At 40.7% G+C, this 17,889-nt stretch overlaps 1 protein-coding gene across 3 annotated transcripts in view; it reads left to right on the top strand.

The window, feature by feature from the left end:
• uacab (uveal autoantigen with coiled-coil domains and ankyrin repeats b) overlaps window positions 1-17,889 on the top strand; it is a 41,439-nt gene that overhangs the window by 7,555 nt on the left and 15,995 nt on the right. For 2 of the 3 annotated variants that reach the window (XM_060072141.1, XM_060072140.1), the window contains exons 2-3: window positions 12,035-12,165; window positions 15,982-16,070. In XM_060072141.1, the coding sequence (XP_059928124.1) occupies window positions 12,035-12,165; window positions 15,982-16,070 (220 nt within the window). Of the gene's footprint in view, window positions 1-10,611; window positions 11,641-12,034; window positions 12,166-15,981; window positions 16,071-17,889 lie in introns of those variants that run through there. The other variant, XM_060072142.1, reaches the window with a different exon arrangement.

Raw genomic sequence — 17,889 nt, 5'->3', positions numbered from 1 at the left:
ATTTGGCGCTATGCGCTGCGCCCTTGAGATGTGGAACTTAATAAACATACCGTCTAGCTCTCTCACTGTCCCAATGCACAATGGCAGTGTAAAACCAGATAATATTTCTGATATCATTTGAAGACTATCACTTGCTAAGCAGAGTGGGAGAGCTGTTCAAAAGTCTGGCTTAGGTCCCATGGCTACTTAACTTTCCTGCAGGTGTCCTTGACCTGGTATGACCAATATTTCCACTGGTGTGTGTAAGCGGGGTAATTCAAAGAATTAATTATGTAGTAGTTTGAGTAGCTGGAAGAGTAAAGCATCTGCAGCATTAAACGATTTGTAGATTGTTTGTGCGGCCTATTGTATAATCTTTTTTTAATCATCAAAACATCTTCAAAAGAATATAGATATATTAAATGTATAGTATGACGACTAGGGAGATATCAAGTCCTGAACCTTGCCTGAAAACCAGGCTGTTAATTCTTCTTCTTGTTATCATAAATCATGCCAAATACATTATTGGGTACTTTTTTCTCATAAGGCATCATATTATTTAATTTCATAGCCCTTAGGCTAGGTAGAAGATGGGGTGGAGGGAAGATGACATGGGGGAGATTACTTATTTCACCATTCTTCCGAAGAATTCCCTTATTATACTCAAAGCTTGTCTATATTTTACTTTAAGTACCCACATAGAAATTTTAACTTCTGTCTGGTCATGTAGGAAGTAGGAACGATTTATCGAAATCGTTTTATTTGTGGAGAACATGGAACTATATTGGACTCGGAGAATTCAAATTCTCAACTTCTCGATTATCTGTTCTCGGTTCTGTATCATTGGAAATGGCAGTGGTTTCCCATAATTCCACTGGTTTTTGTCATAGAAATCGGTATATCACTTACGGATATCCTTGACTTCTCAGTCCTTGAGACATATCGGTTGTTGGAATGCCTAAGAGATTATTTATAGTCTTGTGAGATAACTTGTTTATAATTATAATTATGCGCATCAGCAATGACACAAGTTACGATAATCATAAAAAAATATGAATAGTCAAAGTTTTAATGCTAAAGTAACTGAGGTACTCCTCCAATAAAAAAACAATAGCCCTAGACCCACGAGGCGACTCTTTAAAGTCAGGACCGACCGGGCTTGCTTTGTGGTCGGGTATTCCAAACTAGGCTACTGGGACATTGCCGGGGTCCACACATGAAGACTTGACTAGCATATTCCCCTGTTCTTATCTGAAAACGCTCACAGACGGGAATGAGATCCGCAAGGTATATTTGTATAATAGCTCCTGGTTTTATTGACAGCTCTTCAGAACAGAGCAGTCATTACTACTGAGACAAACCGTGAATTTGTATATATTGTATATATTAGGGCCCGACCGATTTATCGGCCTGCCGATTTAATCGGCCGATTATAGCCTTTTTGAAAATAATCGGCATCGGCCAAAAAGACGCAGATTACAACCGATTTTTTTTTTGATATTTTTTTATAAATGTTATTGCGATTAGTATCCTGCAGATTGCACTCCTACTCGCCTTGCTAACTAACAACTTTAGCTGGAGTAAAAAAGAGGAGATTGAATTTTACCGTACAACATGAAAGCACGCTCGCTCAGGCAGCTGCGCGCTCACCTCACCAATGTACAGAAGACGCGTTGTTTGAGCATGTTGTGCCTGTTTTTCTTTAGGTCCCAGGCCATGTTAATTTGTTATACTGTAGACTCTAACGGTGAGACCATACTGCTCAGCACGCACGTGTTAGTCACTGCTCACGAGCGCAGCACATTGGGAGTTAGTTATTTATTTTACATTTTACATTACACTAATTTTTGACTGTAAATGTATTCTAAAACACTCAAAGGTTCTGCATTCAATTCACATATTCGTCAAAAGTGTTTAAAGTATATTTAAGGTATCAAAAACTACGTTTTATATGTTTTTTTTTTTTTTAGTTTTTTTTTTTTTAAATCGGCCGATTAAATCGTAATCGTAATTTTTCTCTGAAAATAATCGGCATCGGCATCGGCACTCAAAAATCAATATCGGTCGGGACCTAGTATAACTTCCTGCTCGATTAACGTTGACAATGAGGAAAATCGTGTGTTTATCTGATTGTTAACATTTAATCCAGACATCTGAGATCTGTTGCAAGAAACAGGCCTTTTGTTTCTTCCCATTTATTGTTGCCACCATAATCCCTAGAGTGTGTGTGTGTGTGTGTGTGTGTGTGTGTGTGTGTGTGTGTGTGTGTGTGTGTGTGTGTGTGTGTGTGTGTGTGTGTGTGTGTGTGTGTGTGTGTGTGCCAAAGCAACCAGATGGATTAAACTGCACACTATTTATTAATATTTCATCAATCAAACTGATACAATAAATGTCTTGGAATTCATATAAAAAGGCTGGAGTAACTCAGGGATTGATTGGATTGATTCAATCTCAGGGGAATATAAATCTTGATAAAGGGACATTTGTTGTGATTGAACCGAGCAGTGTAAATTTTTTCTAAAAGCTCAACGGACACACCGTTTTGTAAATGAACACAATCTCTTCATAGGCTTTGTCTGAGTGATCTTCTTAGTGGTATTGTGTTAGGTCAGGATCCTGGTTACTCAGCGAGAGAGACAGTGTGTGTGTGTGTGTGTTGCTGAGGTCAGCTGTGGCCCACCCAGAGTCAGTCCATAAGCCACGGCCCCTGTCTAAATCCAAACCCCCACGCACCCGTCCGAATTGTTAATCTCCACACACACACACACATACATATACACATACACATACACATACACATACACATACACATACACATACACAAACCTCATCCTCATTTAGCTCACAAACTCAAATCTCCATTGTGGTACCCCCCAAATGCTGCTATTGGGCTGTTCAGGGTAGGGCCAGTGAGGATTGCTTGTCACAGCATGGGTGAACTGGACAACCAGAAGGGCTAACTAGCCGCTATCCCCATGGAGCCAGTCCCTAATCCTAAAAACACAGCGCACGCTAGCCACAATTCAACCCACGTGAGCACAACTCTACCGGCCTAGAACAGACTTCCTGAAAACACAATCAAAAATGTTCACAGTGTAGGTTCAGTTTGTGTGCACCAGTACCCTGCAAGCATTTCTCAGATCCCCCTTGCAAAACCCAGTGTTGACTAGTAGGGACAGGAATTAGCTGAGACCTCACAATGCAATATGAGGATTTAGCTTTACTTAACCCATTCCCTGTTTTCAAATGCAGAAAGTAGTTTATCACTGCTTATAAAATGGATAGCTAGCTCTTTGATTCTGATTGCCCATGCTGGTGTTGTAAAACACACATGTGACAGCACAACATTCATTTGTAATACAGGGCTCAATCTCAATAGGATGCTAGTCTGTATTGTCATGCTTTACAACCCCCCCTTGGTGTTCCAAACTCAACGTAAACCACGGTCTCTCCTGGCTTATTGCATAATTCAACCTTTTCACAGTACTTCAGTTTACGTCCGTCCCATCCCCTCCCCCTTTTTTTGTGGCAAGCAATTGGGGTGATCATCAACAGCATCTATGCCCAGGTTCCATCGTGCCCGGACAAGCCAAGTTCAACAAAATATGGCCACATTAACAGAGGTGGATGGCCCTGTAATGGCTTGGACGAACTTGTTGTCAGAGATTGAAAGCCCTAACTCTTTTGCATGCCTTGCCCAGCTTGACTTGACTAGCGCAGCCTGTTGTGCTGCTGTTATTCTTAATCAAGGGAACTGTTTTCACAGGCCTCAGCAGGGGTGGTATGGGCTGAACCCAGCTCTGTCTGCCTATCTTGCCTGTCTGCCCTAAATCTCTCACTAACTCACTATATGGGCTATTGTTTTTGTTTTTCATTTAGTCATTGCTCCCAACAGCTGTTATTCATTTGCGAAGAACATACTTATTGTCGCTCCACATCGTTCGACGTGTGCACATTGTTATTTAGTTGGGTGACTGAGTAAACATTTTCTTGTGAGCAACAATAGACGCATTGCAAAGATCTGTAGTGGCCAGCGTCATTATAATGAAAGACGGATCTAGAAATCAAACAAACATATTCAAGAAGATCATTGCGGACCAATATCACCCCTTTCTACAACGTGATGCTTTTCATGTATTTTGAAAGAGATCAGTGTTGTTGATGGATTCAGTTCCTTTTATGCCACCACAAATGATTGGTTAGCAAAAAAATACTTCCCTCCAGTGTTGGCCCAAACCAAATGGAATTTAGTGCATTGTTATGTTTAGTCATTTTTCTTTCGGAATTGAGTCCATTGTTCTATTACTTTCCATTTTATATGGCCAGCTGGAATAACGCCAGGGAACCTACAGCCAAAACCAATAACCGTGCTTCATTTGTTCATTCTTCAGCCACTAAACTGTGTTGTTCCATTGACAGCAATTTTATGTGTAACTGATGGAGTAGTCACTGCATTGTGAAGTTTCTTTGGGAATCAAGGGAGTAATGGCAGTTCCCTACATGACCTAAGCAGAAATACCAGGCATTTCTTCCCAATCCTATCAAATAGTGCTGTACAGTCTAATAGTGGATTAAATAATTTAATTTTTATTGCTGTTTGGCTATGTTGATTATGTGTATCAGGTTGACTCCCAAAACAAAAATCCCAAGGGAAAGATTGTGGTTTCTGTAGTTTATCTGACTGGCATTAGGAAAAAGTATATAAAAGATTGCTCCTTCTCATCACATTACATTTGTTTCTCTTCCAATAATTTTGGAACTACAGCGCTTTTATAAAAAAATAGATAGTAGATCTGGTTTAGTTGGGGAAATTGTGTATTTTGCTTTGATGGTATGCTTTGTGAGGCCGGAGAGAAATGAATGCATAGGTGGTAATAAGAATAATTTGGATTAAACATTTATGATCAATAAGGCTATTCTTGAGCCATAGACCCAGACCTCATGATAGACACACCCCTGGCTGATCTCCTGGATCAGGTTCAGTCATCTCTCTGTGTTCCATATCCTGCCTCTACCTGCTCTTGCACCTCTCATCGTGCTGCTCAGCCCTGACAGGCTGGCTAGTACCAACAGAGTGTTGCATACCACTCATTAAAAACCACAATACATAGCTATTGAAATGAAATAGAAAGACAGAAATGCCTTGTACACAAACATGAACAAATTAAAAAAGTGGCATTGTACAAATATTTAATGGTTTGAGCTTACCGCTTCCTCATCTTCCTTGTATCGGGTACATTTACGCGTTTTAGAATCTTTTTTTTTTACATTTTTTATTGGTGCGTTTATCTGAACGCTATTTTGCAGTTTTACTTGCCTGATTAGCCAGGCTACTCTTGTATGATGAGCCCGCTTATGTCATCCACTTGTTACTGTAGTGTGTCCACCAAAAATGGATGACAGTCTCCGTTTTATTGGTTGTATTGCAACTTTAAAGTTAAAAACGGATAAAAAAAGGACTAGATTGGTTATAATTAGGGCACAGAGCAGGGTAAATAACGCAGTCATAAGGTAGAGCAAAGTACATCATTACTTTATTTTATAAAGTTTAAACCATCCATAAATCAGGCCTAAACATGGATTAAACATGCCAAACACATAACAAGATAAACAATTCTATGGTATATGGTTTGACCTTTAGTTGATTATAGGTAATACTATTTACTATAATCAACTAAAGGTCAAACCTTATCACGCTACAATCTGCAATCACTTCTTTTGCAAACCCACAATTGAGATTATCAATAAATTAAACCCTTCAATGCAGGTTAAACCCTGAAGTCCTTTCATTATTTAAAGGTAGAGTAGGTTGAATTTAGTGCCATCTAGTGCCTTTAGGTTGCAAATTGCAACCAACTGATTAAACACCCCCTCCAATGTTTCTCCCTCTCCAAGTAGGAGAAACTAAGTAGCCTCCTGAAATTATGACATTGTGGTTGTAGTTAGTATGTAAAACAGAGAGCTGTTTGTCCATGCTAGGCTCCCAATGTAGGTATAAATGGCTAATTGAAAGTTAACGAAACCACATGATTCTTTTCCTTCCCCTTCATAGGATTACAAACTTAATAAAACATCATTATGAATTTCTGTCCTTACTAAATTCTAAATTCTGAAAGCAAGCAAATACAATTACCTTGATTTTATCTCATTGATATATAACCAACCTTTTTTTTCATTAGACTTAATTAGCTCAGATGTATGCATATCTTTTATCAGAAAACGTGGGAGTTGGAATCCTCCTAATATGGTATAGTTATTGTGAATTCACAGATTTTTGTTTTCTATTTTTTGTAAGGCCAAAGGCAATGAGCTTTGAAGATTTATTTTTGATGCATCAAGAGAAATCCTCTAAACCCATTGAAGCATGATGAAGCACTAGAATTTATTTAAATTAAAAAAGGGTTCATCTAAAGTCAGTGAATGAACAGCTGACCACTTTTTCAGGCCACTATGCTGTGGGCATTATTCACTTTCATAGTTTGCCGGGCCAAAGGTCACTAGGTTGGGGTCAATGGAAAGCTGATGCTGATGCTGCTCTAGGCTAAAAGAGTGTGATACTGGCAGCTGGGCCCTAAACATCTTCCCTTGTGGATCTATACATGCTCCTTTTAGTAAGTCTTTCCTAAATGAACCGTAGTGAACTGTGAAATCCTAGTTCATCTTAAGTGACTACCTTCTTGGCTAATGGACTCTACTCAAATAATTGAAATCTATAATCTTACCAAATCCATATGTTGGTGCTATGTAAGTAAGCCCAATAAGTGATCATTTTATGCTTTTGTATTCAGCCGGAGGATTAACAAAAGTAGTATATTTTAGGGGATACTTATTTTGAAATTATGCAGAGCTACTTTGAAACCACTTTTTAGGCTAGTGGTTCTCATTTTTTTACTAACCTAACTTGCACAATGCTCCATAAAATGTATTCCTCAAGGGGGGTTGTAATTTTGCATACCATTCCATATAGTCCTATTTTAAGACCAAAACCTATATTATAAAAGTAAATTTACTAGTCATTCAACTTACTCTACTAACAAGACTAAAGGGACATTTAGATAAATCCAATAAACAAATATGCGGTGGAAAGGGATCTACAAACTGGACTGGTTCTGTTCCACCACAAGAGGGGGTGTCTGACTTAGTGAACTGGGCTGCTGGCTGGCATGTGACCAGTGCTCTGCCTAGCAATAGTGGTTGCTGAGCAGCTATCCCCACTTTCGGCCTGTGACGACCTTAGCATAGCAACAGGGGTCGTATCTCGCCCCCCCCCCCCCCCGGTCCCCTGACACTTGGCCTGAACCCTCAGCCATTGCCTATCCCCTATCCCCCTTCAAGTCCTGTGGTGACAAATTGACGGCAAGCTTGTTCTGTCTCACCGTGTTTTCACCCTCTGACATGTACTCTCATCCCAGTCGTTTTTTCCTGTCCTCCTTGCCTAGGGGATTTTGTTGTCCTCCATCTCGTTATGTTGGTCTGTCTGCTCATCTCCTGTCTCTGGGATGCTGCTTAACAATACTCGGATGGCTGTGCAGCAGTTGAATTGACACGTCTGCAAGCACGGCTCTATTATATAGTCTATAGCTCTGTAGCTCCGGTGGCTGCTCCACAGTAGTTAAACGATAGCTTAACAACCCTCCACCTTCCAAAACTTCCTCTGCTATTAAGGAAGCCTTGTCTTGCCATTGCAGAGATCCTGCTTTCTGTGAGTGTCAAAGTGCTTGTATATGGTAAAGGAGATCATTCACATTTGTAGTATTGGTATTTAGATTACTCATCATAATTCATTTGTTTCCATATTGGTGTTTTGTAGATTGCATGACATTTATACATATATTTAGTTGCGTTAATTGTGCCTTTTATACTTGCCAATACTACGATATTCGTACATAGTTTATCGATGAATTGTTGCTAGAAAACTACACAGGTTTATTTGCATATTCATAGCGCATCCTCAGCTTTCAAAATAAAAAACAACCAGCAGACCTTACTTTAAATTAACTCACTTCAAAATTATTCTTGACTCACTGTTTTTAGTTTAGCAATCTGGTATAATATACATTATGCGACCAGGAATATATGTATTTTTGGTTCCAGCCCCAATTAAATTGCCAACCTTTTGATGGACACTCAATAACCATGTCCTCCCCGCTCCACCTCATCCACCTCCTCTTTTAAAGTGCTGAACAGCTCAGCCTGACCCTGCTCTTTTCTCTCTATCGTTGACCTTGTTCTTGATATAAGTACAGCCATTCTCCGTGGCTCTGGCACCCGTGTTGGGAATGGTATTTAAGGGCTGTCGTCATCGAGTTCCCAGCTTGTCGCTCTGTCAGGTGACGTTCCGGCGATCAAGTCAGCCCCCTCTCTGAGCCATCCAGATGGCATGCAGCAGTGTTTGTGTCATGAGCCAATACCATAGAAGATAGATGGTCAAATGTAAACAAACAGCATTGACACACCTATTTGTGCCTGTTTACGGCAGTGGTGTGAGCCGTCGAAATGGGATACAGGCGTCAAGGTCATAAGTGGACAAAACTTTAAAAGTCAGCCCTATTCTATTCTTGGGTCATCTCGTTTAGACAACTGTCTAATTGATCAAAACTATGGGAAGCGCTTTTTGTGTGAAGTCTTATTGTGTTATTTTTGTGAATCTAATTGTAAATGACTGTATAATGTTTTTATAATTATGTCATACTCATGGAGAAATGAATCATTGAATTATAATGACAAAATGTCTTGGCATGATAGATTTTGAGCGGCGGATAAAAATTGGGACCAACTTTCAAATTAGCACACTGCAATTATATGCTTGATTGGATAAGAGAAACATTAGAAATAGCTTTAAATTAAGCTTTCGCTCCAGATTTTCATTTAGTTGTTTAGATTGAGCGTGTCAATGCGGTTGTTGATGCCGTTTCTATTAGAATTCTAAGCAGACATTCATATTCTCGATAAATATGAATATGATCGTTGATTCAGGCTGGTGAATTTTGAATAATTATGTTAGGGAAATGTGTATTTTAGTATTTGAGTTGAAATACGTTTCTGAAGAAAAGGGTGCAAGACACTTGTTTGTTTTCTTTTTAAGTTAAGCTCTCCTTGTGGATTTATATTTAGCTAAGTCCCAAACAAAATCCATGAGATGTATCGCAGTGTCTTCACAGGCCTATACTTCACATCTGCTTGTCTAAGTGAGCCTCAATAAACAAATAAAGTGGCTGTGAAACATTGTCCAGATATAAAAGAAAGTAAAATCTCTAGACCCCCAATTGTTTGTGCAGAATAAGTACATTTGATAGAGATGGATGAATACTTTGTTGATCCCCAGGGGGAAATTCCAAAAAATATTAAAGATGCCTTCTTTTCAAATAGGGAATATGATCCCTAATGGCTGATTTTAGTTTAAGTTTCTACACAGATGTCTCTTTACGATGGGCTCCTTTTGCAAAAAGCTCATAAAAAGGAATAGATAAATGTGCACCGGCTTGAATTTCCCATCACTTCATATTTCTGCGAGGAGCTCCAGCTCCTGCTCTTGACCTTCATTGCTGTCTGGGTATGTGGTCCTGGTGATTTAATCTGTCAGGACATCAGAGAATCATTAATGAGGCGTGGAACTGAACCCCGGCAGTGATATGGAGCTCACATGATCAACCAAGGCCCCTAAGTGGATGACAACAAATGTCCAGAATATGATCAGTGTAACTTTCTGAAGTATTGTTCAGTATTGAATTAATCTGAAAGCAGTGGGTTTTATCCAGATTTTATGTGTTTCCCAGGCTTTGTATTTTGCATCTGTTTGCATGCTAAATGTGTATTCATATCAAGCGTTCCTCTGCCTGAAGCTTCTGTTTATGTTTTCATCGGGTATTTTAAGTGGAAGCTATCATAGAAAAATCTCCAGCATTGTGCTACCAGGTCTACTTCTAACAACAAACAGAGTACAAACTGAGAATCCAAACAAACACGCCCATTTGGGATATTTACGTGATGTGTTTAGGTATTCTGCTTGGTCCCGTCTCCATTTGGAGCCTTTGTTTCTATGCAAGGGTGAGCAGTTTTGGTAAGTTGATACCCGGTTCTCAACATATCATGTCGCGGAGTCCTTTTTACATGTTTGTGAATATCACCGTCACTCTGTTAACGCCGGTCTGGCAGCAGACTGTAACCTGAGTCTGCAAGGAGCTGGCGCACAGTGTGTAAATTAAAAAGGTCTCTCTCGGCCTCCCAGTCTCCCCACAAGCTTTTCACCTGGTGTCATTTTTTTGATGTGATTGTTGTAGAGGACAATGTTGAAAAAGTATCTGAAATACAAAGAAGCTGTCTCCAATATTCCTAATTTACATGCAAGAATAAATTAGTGACTCGTATGTAATATTGCTGTGAATGGCAGGGAGGGAGGATCTGGCTCAGGCAGCTGATTGTAAAATAGCTGACACCTAATCTTGCTACCGTGCAGCTGGGATCAGGGAGCTCTGCTGCCCCACCACCCAGTTTAGAGGGGGGGGGGGGGGGGGGATATCTGCAGTGGATGGGCCAGAGGCGTCCCACAGGGGTCAGAGCCAGGACAACTACAAATGTGCAAACCGTAATCCCCTGCTGACGTTAATATGTTCAGATGGAGGCAAGCGGCGGGAACGAGTGGTGGGGTTTGGCGGGGTGGTGTATGCAAGGGTCTTCTTGGACAGCCTTGTTTCATGCTGGCAGTGGTGATGGACACCAATGCCATTACTCACGGTGCAGGCATGTCCAGAATGTATTCTTAGCCCCCGTCTTCCTATCCGTCACTGGAGAAGGGTTGCAGGGTCAAAAAATAAAGAGGTAACCAGTCTGCAGGGCTGTCTGCACCACCGCTGTTTACCGGGGAGGCTGTGATATTTTAAACCAGAGAGAGCCCACATATTTACCCCCAGGAGCTTGACCGACCTTGTCATTTGGTGGGGCAAAGAATCTGGAGACCACTGATAGAGAGGAAAGAAAGAGGAGACGCTTACCTTTTAGTTCTCCTAGCTTGAGCTTTCAGAAGAGTCCTAGAGACACGAAGAGAAGGGGAAGAGATTATTTGGATTGCCCCTGAGCACAGGACTGGGAAGAGACGGTCGAAGCCTGAGCAGTGCAGGAAGCTTGACGATACAGCGGTAGGAGAACGAGCAAGGCACCTCCAGGGAGGGGAGAGGGAGCCAGGCTGAGTTGACCTCCACTCCAGAGGAGGAGCGGCAGTAGCCAGCCAGGGCTGGTCCCAAGGCTGGCAGGGCTGGCCCCAATGCTTCTCCCCCTCCATCCTCACCACCTCCTCCGGACCTCCTCCTACTCCTCGCTCTAGCCCCAGACAAAAACTACAACGCATAGAAAGAATCCCTTGCTAAGCTCATGACACCGTCCGTGGAACTCTGCGTTCATCAAGAAACAAGAGAACTCAAGAGAGGAAACTGAAGAAAAGCATCACTGCAACACTCCCTTCGACTGAGGCTCCCTTCGATCACCTGTTCTGTTTGCATTCACTGGCTGAGTGTACCTGGGGGCAGTTTATTTGTAAATTTTTCTCTTTATTTATTGTTGCCTTGAACCGGAAAGCTGGCTTCCTACGCGGCAACCCTGTGCAAGGACCATTTGCACTCACCCAAGATGAGCCGCTGGTTACAACAATGCACTTCCATGCACTTTGTAGGTATTTTGTTTGTGAACATTTGTGAATTGGTATATGTGATATCCGGGGTAAGGGGGCGTTATTGATTTTTGTCCTGCTATTCCATAACAACATTTTGAATTTCCTTTATCAATCTTGCAACACTCTCACCACTGCATGTTCCCAAGCTCATTGTGCAATCGTTTATGTCATGTGCTCTACATTCTGTTTTTGGCTCAATGTGATTTGATTTACTGTTTCTTTTTGTCCTATTTACTGATTGAATTCCAGGTTTGATTTGGCTTTGTTGCTGTCGGTATCCGGATAACGAAAACAGCAATCTTTTATTTGTTGTCATTTTCTTTGTGTGTGTGTGTGTGTGTGTGGTCATGTGTGCGTACATGCTTAAGACATTGTCATCATTTGTCTCAGAACACAGATTGGAATAAGTATGACGACCGGCTGATGAAGGCGGTGGAACGGGGGGAAGTGGATAAGGTGGTCGCTGTCCTGAGCAAGAAGGGCATCACTCCCACAAAGTTGGATGTAGAAGGACGCTCTGCGTGAGTGTACTTACTTACTCAAACACACACCGACACACACACACACACGCACACACAGTTAAACATATGCACACAAATCTCACCGATGGTGCACACCTCATGATTTAGTTTTGACCTCTAACCTCCTTCCCCCCTTTAGGGGTCTAACCTCCTTTTTAAATTCTACTTTCCAGATTAGTTGGAATGTGTGTTAAGCTCTATTTTCAGTTGGTTGTTTATTTGCCTTGGCAGAAATCGGTCCAGTGGCCCAGACATTTAGCCCCACTTGCACCCCATTCCTCGGATCAACTTTATGTTGTGATTCAGTATTTATTGAATATTAAATATACGTACATATATCTTTCCTTTTGGCAATTACTTTTACGGCCTTTTTTATTTCCAATTCATCCAGATTCCAACACCAGCCTTGTGGGTGGGCAGAGCCTTCCCATTTGAGCACTGGATATGCCAAGCAGTTACTGGCCCTTTTTGTTTCAGTTTATTCTGACCTGAGCTTTGCAGCTTTGTTGGGCGGTTGTGCGGCTGATATTAAAAGCCAGTGAGAGTACAGGGTACTTTCAGAAATGTGTTTTTATGAGTGATGGAAAACCATTTCACACTTAAATATGCACGTAGTGTGCATTCGTTAGGGTACGACTATGTGATCACCAAATCTGTTCAACAGGTCTGGTGCCATGTGTTTATAGCGGTTATCATCCCAGTTTGTGCATACAGTTTTCTTGCATGAATGTATTGTGATTGACAAGTCAGTAGGTCATGCTTTCACTAAGGCCAGTGGTCAGAACTATGTCACTTGCTCTAGCGACTCAGCAAGCCTTAATATAGTGCAGTAGGCCACACACAGGCCTGAATGTGTCTAGCGGTCTGTCCTAAAACAGGCCAAGGACGGCCGAACCATTGCCCATTATAATCATCTGCCACCGTGGGGAAGCTAATTACAAACTGTTATGTCAGGCACGTAATTCATTACAGCCTGTTCTAGTCCAATCACTCCGTCTCCCATCTGTGTAAACAATTAGGCTGGTTTTTAATTTGCAGTACTCTTGTTGGTTGCTAGGATAAGCAGGGCCCCGCTCTCAGCACCTGCTCTCATATGTAGTAGTTTGGTCTTGCATGGCTTAGTGGTGATATTAGCCAACATGTCACTCTGGGCTATACCCCGCCATCATGCAACTATGACGTTTACTAAAGATAACGCGGCCTGCACATTGTCTGTCAGGATTAGCCGTAATGAATGTTCTGCGCACAGGCTATTTCTGAAATGATAAACAACATGGTGGGGGGCCAGGCGTGCAGGTCTTATAAATGTTGTTTATTGTAATTCAACGGTAGCAGGAGTCGTTTATAGCTTTCGTATACATATTAGGAACCTTTTTAAACACAGATTGATAGATATATCTTGAATGATTCTCTGTCTGTGGCTCCTGTATTCTCAAGACTCTCAAATGGGGAAGCCACTATCAAAGCTGATGAGAAGGTTTTCAGCTGGGAAGGATCACAGAGCTTTCACAAGGAGCCAAAAATTCAAAATGTTGTCTGGCTTGTGGTGCACTTCCAACACTTCAATGGGTGCTTGCCATTCTGTTTCTTCTTAGCTCTTCAAGCATTGCTTCCACAGACCTACCAGTTGTAGGACTTTGATGCTTCAATTGTAAAGGCATATTGCTTTATAAAATATGTCCACAGTACATTTCATGCTTTTAACAGATAATCCGCAGCTTTAATGCCACATGCCGTCCATTTTTTTTAGCAAAAGATTGCATTGACTACTGGAAAGCATCACAGTTTCTATGGACACTTGAAGCACTGAAGCCCTTTGAAGATATCCCAATTATATAAATGCAAGAAATTATTTACTTTGAGGTAATGCTGCTCTGCAGCTGCTTCAGAAGGTCATGTCTGCTTCCTTTCAGAGTTGAGATGCCTTGCAATTTTGTCCTTCATGATATATATTATATATATTTTTCCCTTCCATTTCATCTCGAACTTCCCCATAATGCCCTGATGTAGCTCACCATGTGCCCCCCCCCCCCCTCAACAATATCCCAACAAGCCCTGATGTAGCTCACCGTAATCCCTGGGTGGGGGTCAGACCCCAGATGTCTCAGTATCTCCTGGAAATCGACATGACTTTTAAAAGCCCCATCAGGGGCGGAGGTGTCCGCCTGCCTGTCTCCATGGCGGATACCTCGGGGTGAGTACATAAAAAGGGCCCCTGGCTCGGTGAGTGACCCCAGCTCAGATTGGTTTACAGACAAGTGTTGCGAGAGAACGGTGCCCCGTGTCAAGACATGGTAAGCGAAGCAGGAATGTTGACGGGTGGAGGTGGGTGGGTGAGGGGGCTGGTCAGATGGACGTGTGGGGAGGCATTGAGTATTATCCCTCAAAGGGTTCTGCCGTTTTATTGTGCAAGCCCAACATGTATTTGCAATTGAGATCTTTAAATGCTGTTATCTCCATACTTATTTATTTGCAAATATCAATTTATTTTCTCTTTGTTTGGATTGAATGTTTGGAATGTTAAAAACAACCTATTATAGATGATTTACTTAATACGTGCTTAATATATTGTCTAATGTCCTACCAAGTAATTTATATGTTCAAATGTTATAAAAAAGTATTAACCGCCTCATAACATAAACTCTACCACTGTAGAAAGCAACTCATAATAGTATGGTAATTAAGGTGTTTTAAATTAAGCAAAACTTTTTTTGGAGTGTGTAATACGGGAATACAAGAATGCTGTACGAGTAGAAACAGATTGATTCAAAGTAGGGGTTGACTTAATGCTGATTTTGATTAAGGAAAAGCATTACTAATATTCTATTCAGAATTGAGGGAAGGAAGAACCAACAATTCTTTATAACCATTTTTCCATTGCAAACATTTCTACATGGACATTCAATATTGAGAAAAGTGCTGTTAAAACAAACAAATGAATGAGACCAAATGTCTTTGAATTGCTATGGTACAATGATTCTGCAATTTACAATCTTAATGGATAATCACACAGCAGGATTATCAGTGCCACATGACACCTTGCTTTTTTAACCAAGGCGTAAGAAGATTCAGGGACCGTTATGCTCCTTATTTTCTGTGTTTCGATCAATTATTTTAATTTGTAATTGTAATAGGGGTCCAATACAAAATATACTCTGAATAAATCTGTGGAGTAGTTTAACAAGTAACAGTTGGGTTTTAAAAGCTTTCAGAATTGCTACCTATAGCACCAGCTAGGTAAGCCAGGAGAAGGAACATCTTCCATTTAGTTACCTTGTCCTTACATTTCCCTTTATCACCTCCCTTTCTGCTCACTCCAAACACCGTATACCTCTGGTGCCTTGCAGTCGCTCCCAGCTGGGATTTTCTCATCTCATTTTTTTGGAAGCCTAGTCTTTTGTGAACTGGTTACATGATGTGAATCATCCTATGTAGGCAGCTTTGAGTAAATATACCACGTGCCTTATTTCTTAATGAGTATAATGGGTGAACCATGTAGCCATGTTATTTACTATCTTGGAAGTGTGTGCACACCAAAGAAATGTGTGCACACACCATAGAAATTGTGTTCACAGCTACAGTCTCAAACGGCATTAAAACCTTTTACCTTTTATATTAAACTGTAGCCTGATGCATTTGGCAGAATTGTACACATTGAGCCGCCTTAAAATGTGTGTTTTTAAGAAGTTAAGCTATGATCTCTTGCTCTTGCAGCCATATTATGTGGCTCCTTGTGATTGACTGTCACACTTGCCTTTCCCTCTTTTTTTTTTTTTTTTTTTTCTTGCTGAATCCTTTCTTTCTTTCTGTGTTCAGGTTCCATTTAGCCGCTACACGAGGACACCTGGACTGCCTTAACCAAATCCTTGGACACAATGTGGACATCACCGCAACCGATGCCACTGGTGAGTGGTCACACCACACCACACACAAACGACACCAGTAACCCTTTCTAAGTCATTCATTGTTCAGTGGTCAGAAGTGTATACTTTGTATTGAAAGTGAATCGCTGGTGATTTATTGACTATTGCCTATTTTAAGATGGTTAATGCAGCCTGCAATGCAATGTGAGTTTTCTCTTCCATCAATTCAGGAAGCATATTGAGAGCCAGACTTCCTCGGTCGATATTGGCCTATCGAAGATATATATCGGTATCGAGTATATCTTTGCCGATATGAAAACCTTATAAATGTTTACGCTTATTAAATGTAATCAGTTCTCTATGAATCCTTAACTGCGGTTGTTGAACCTCTAAATGCATTAAAGGTCCCATGGCATGCTACTTTATGGATGCTTATATGTGTTAGTGGGGCCTTAACACAGATTTGAAGAAGTTCAAGAAATTCGGCCTTGGTGCAGAATTCCTGGAGCTCTATACCTAAATAATATCATATGATACAAATATATCATGTATATCAAATCATATATATTATCCAGGCCAAAAGCTGTTTGCCCCTCCAGACGATATTATGAAAATGAATTGTCTCGACAATCGTGCGCCACAATCCCTTTCTCCTCCATGTCGTGGTTCATGTACTCAAGGGAGTCAAAGCCAAAGTTCCTTTCTCCCAATTCCTTCTCAACCATGGCTGAGATAACCCCTACTACGAGTCTCGTTGTGGAAATACCAGAGACGTCAGAGAACCTGACGTATTATGCGCCGTGACACCAACAACAGCAGAACGGTTGTCCAAATAACAAAGTAGTACAACAGTCGTAGCTCATTGTCTCATTGGCGGGCCAAGTTCTCTGGGTGGGCGAAGCAGAGAAGGGGTGGTAACGACATACGACATATGGGGCCATATTCCAAATCAGCGCGCCTGAGCTTCCATTTTTTCAAAGGCGAGCAGGATCCCTAGTGCTCGCTTTATATCGAACGCAAGTTTTAGCCACTGGGGGACCATAGGCAGTCTAGGGGAACTCATATTAATGTTAGAAAACCTCATAAAGTGAGATCTTCATGCCATGAGACCTTTAACCTTCCCGAAAATAAAGCAGGCCTGAGCCATTCATCGAATTTGATTATAATTACAGTTTAATATCTCGATGTAGATTTACCAGTCTGAATAAATTTTAAAAAAAATACTCCATTTGAGCATCTATTTATCATTATACAATATCATTTAGCAATTAACCATGGCAGTTAATGTTACAAAATCAAAACAAAATACATCTATTATTATTTGTAAACATGTAATCTTTCAAACTGTAGCATTTGACATTGTAGTCATTTTCCATTTAGCTGAAGTCTGAATCATGTGCTGTACCAAACTTTAGAGGAGTCCCTTTAAAGCTGGCTGTATTCTTGGACACAATTTTTTTTATTGTGTCCTAGAATGGTATCAAATTGGCTATGACGGAATAATAAACAACTTAATTGTGTTCCACATAGGGCAGCATATTACATTTTAGATAAAAGAAACATAATTATCCCGGAGAGTATTTCAGGTGTCATTGCAGCCACAGCAATGAGAATGAAACACAGGAAGGTACTGGTAAGAAACAGAGCACCGAACCAAGATAATATTAATATAAATACACTAAAAAGAGAGCATAAGTGAAACACTGAACAGTTGGCCCTAAATCTGCACTGGATCTTAGTACATATGTTCAATCGTTCACTCTTTCAATAAATATTCTCATTTAAAAAATAAAATCTATAAAATCTATTTATAAATCTATTTTCATTCATTCATATCCATATATGGATGTGAATGAATGAA

The sequence above is a fragment of the Gadus macrocephalus genome, chromosome 14 (assembly GCF_031168955.1).
Source record: "Gadus macrocephalus chromosome 14, ASM3116895v1".
Taxonomy (NCBI): Eukaryota; Metazoa; Chordata; class Actinopteri; order Gadiformes; family Gadidae; genus Gadus; species Gadus macrocephalus.
The sequence above is the reverse complement of the archived record's forward strand: the minus strand, read 5'-3'. Positions and strand labels throughout refer to the sequence as shown.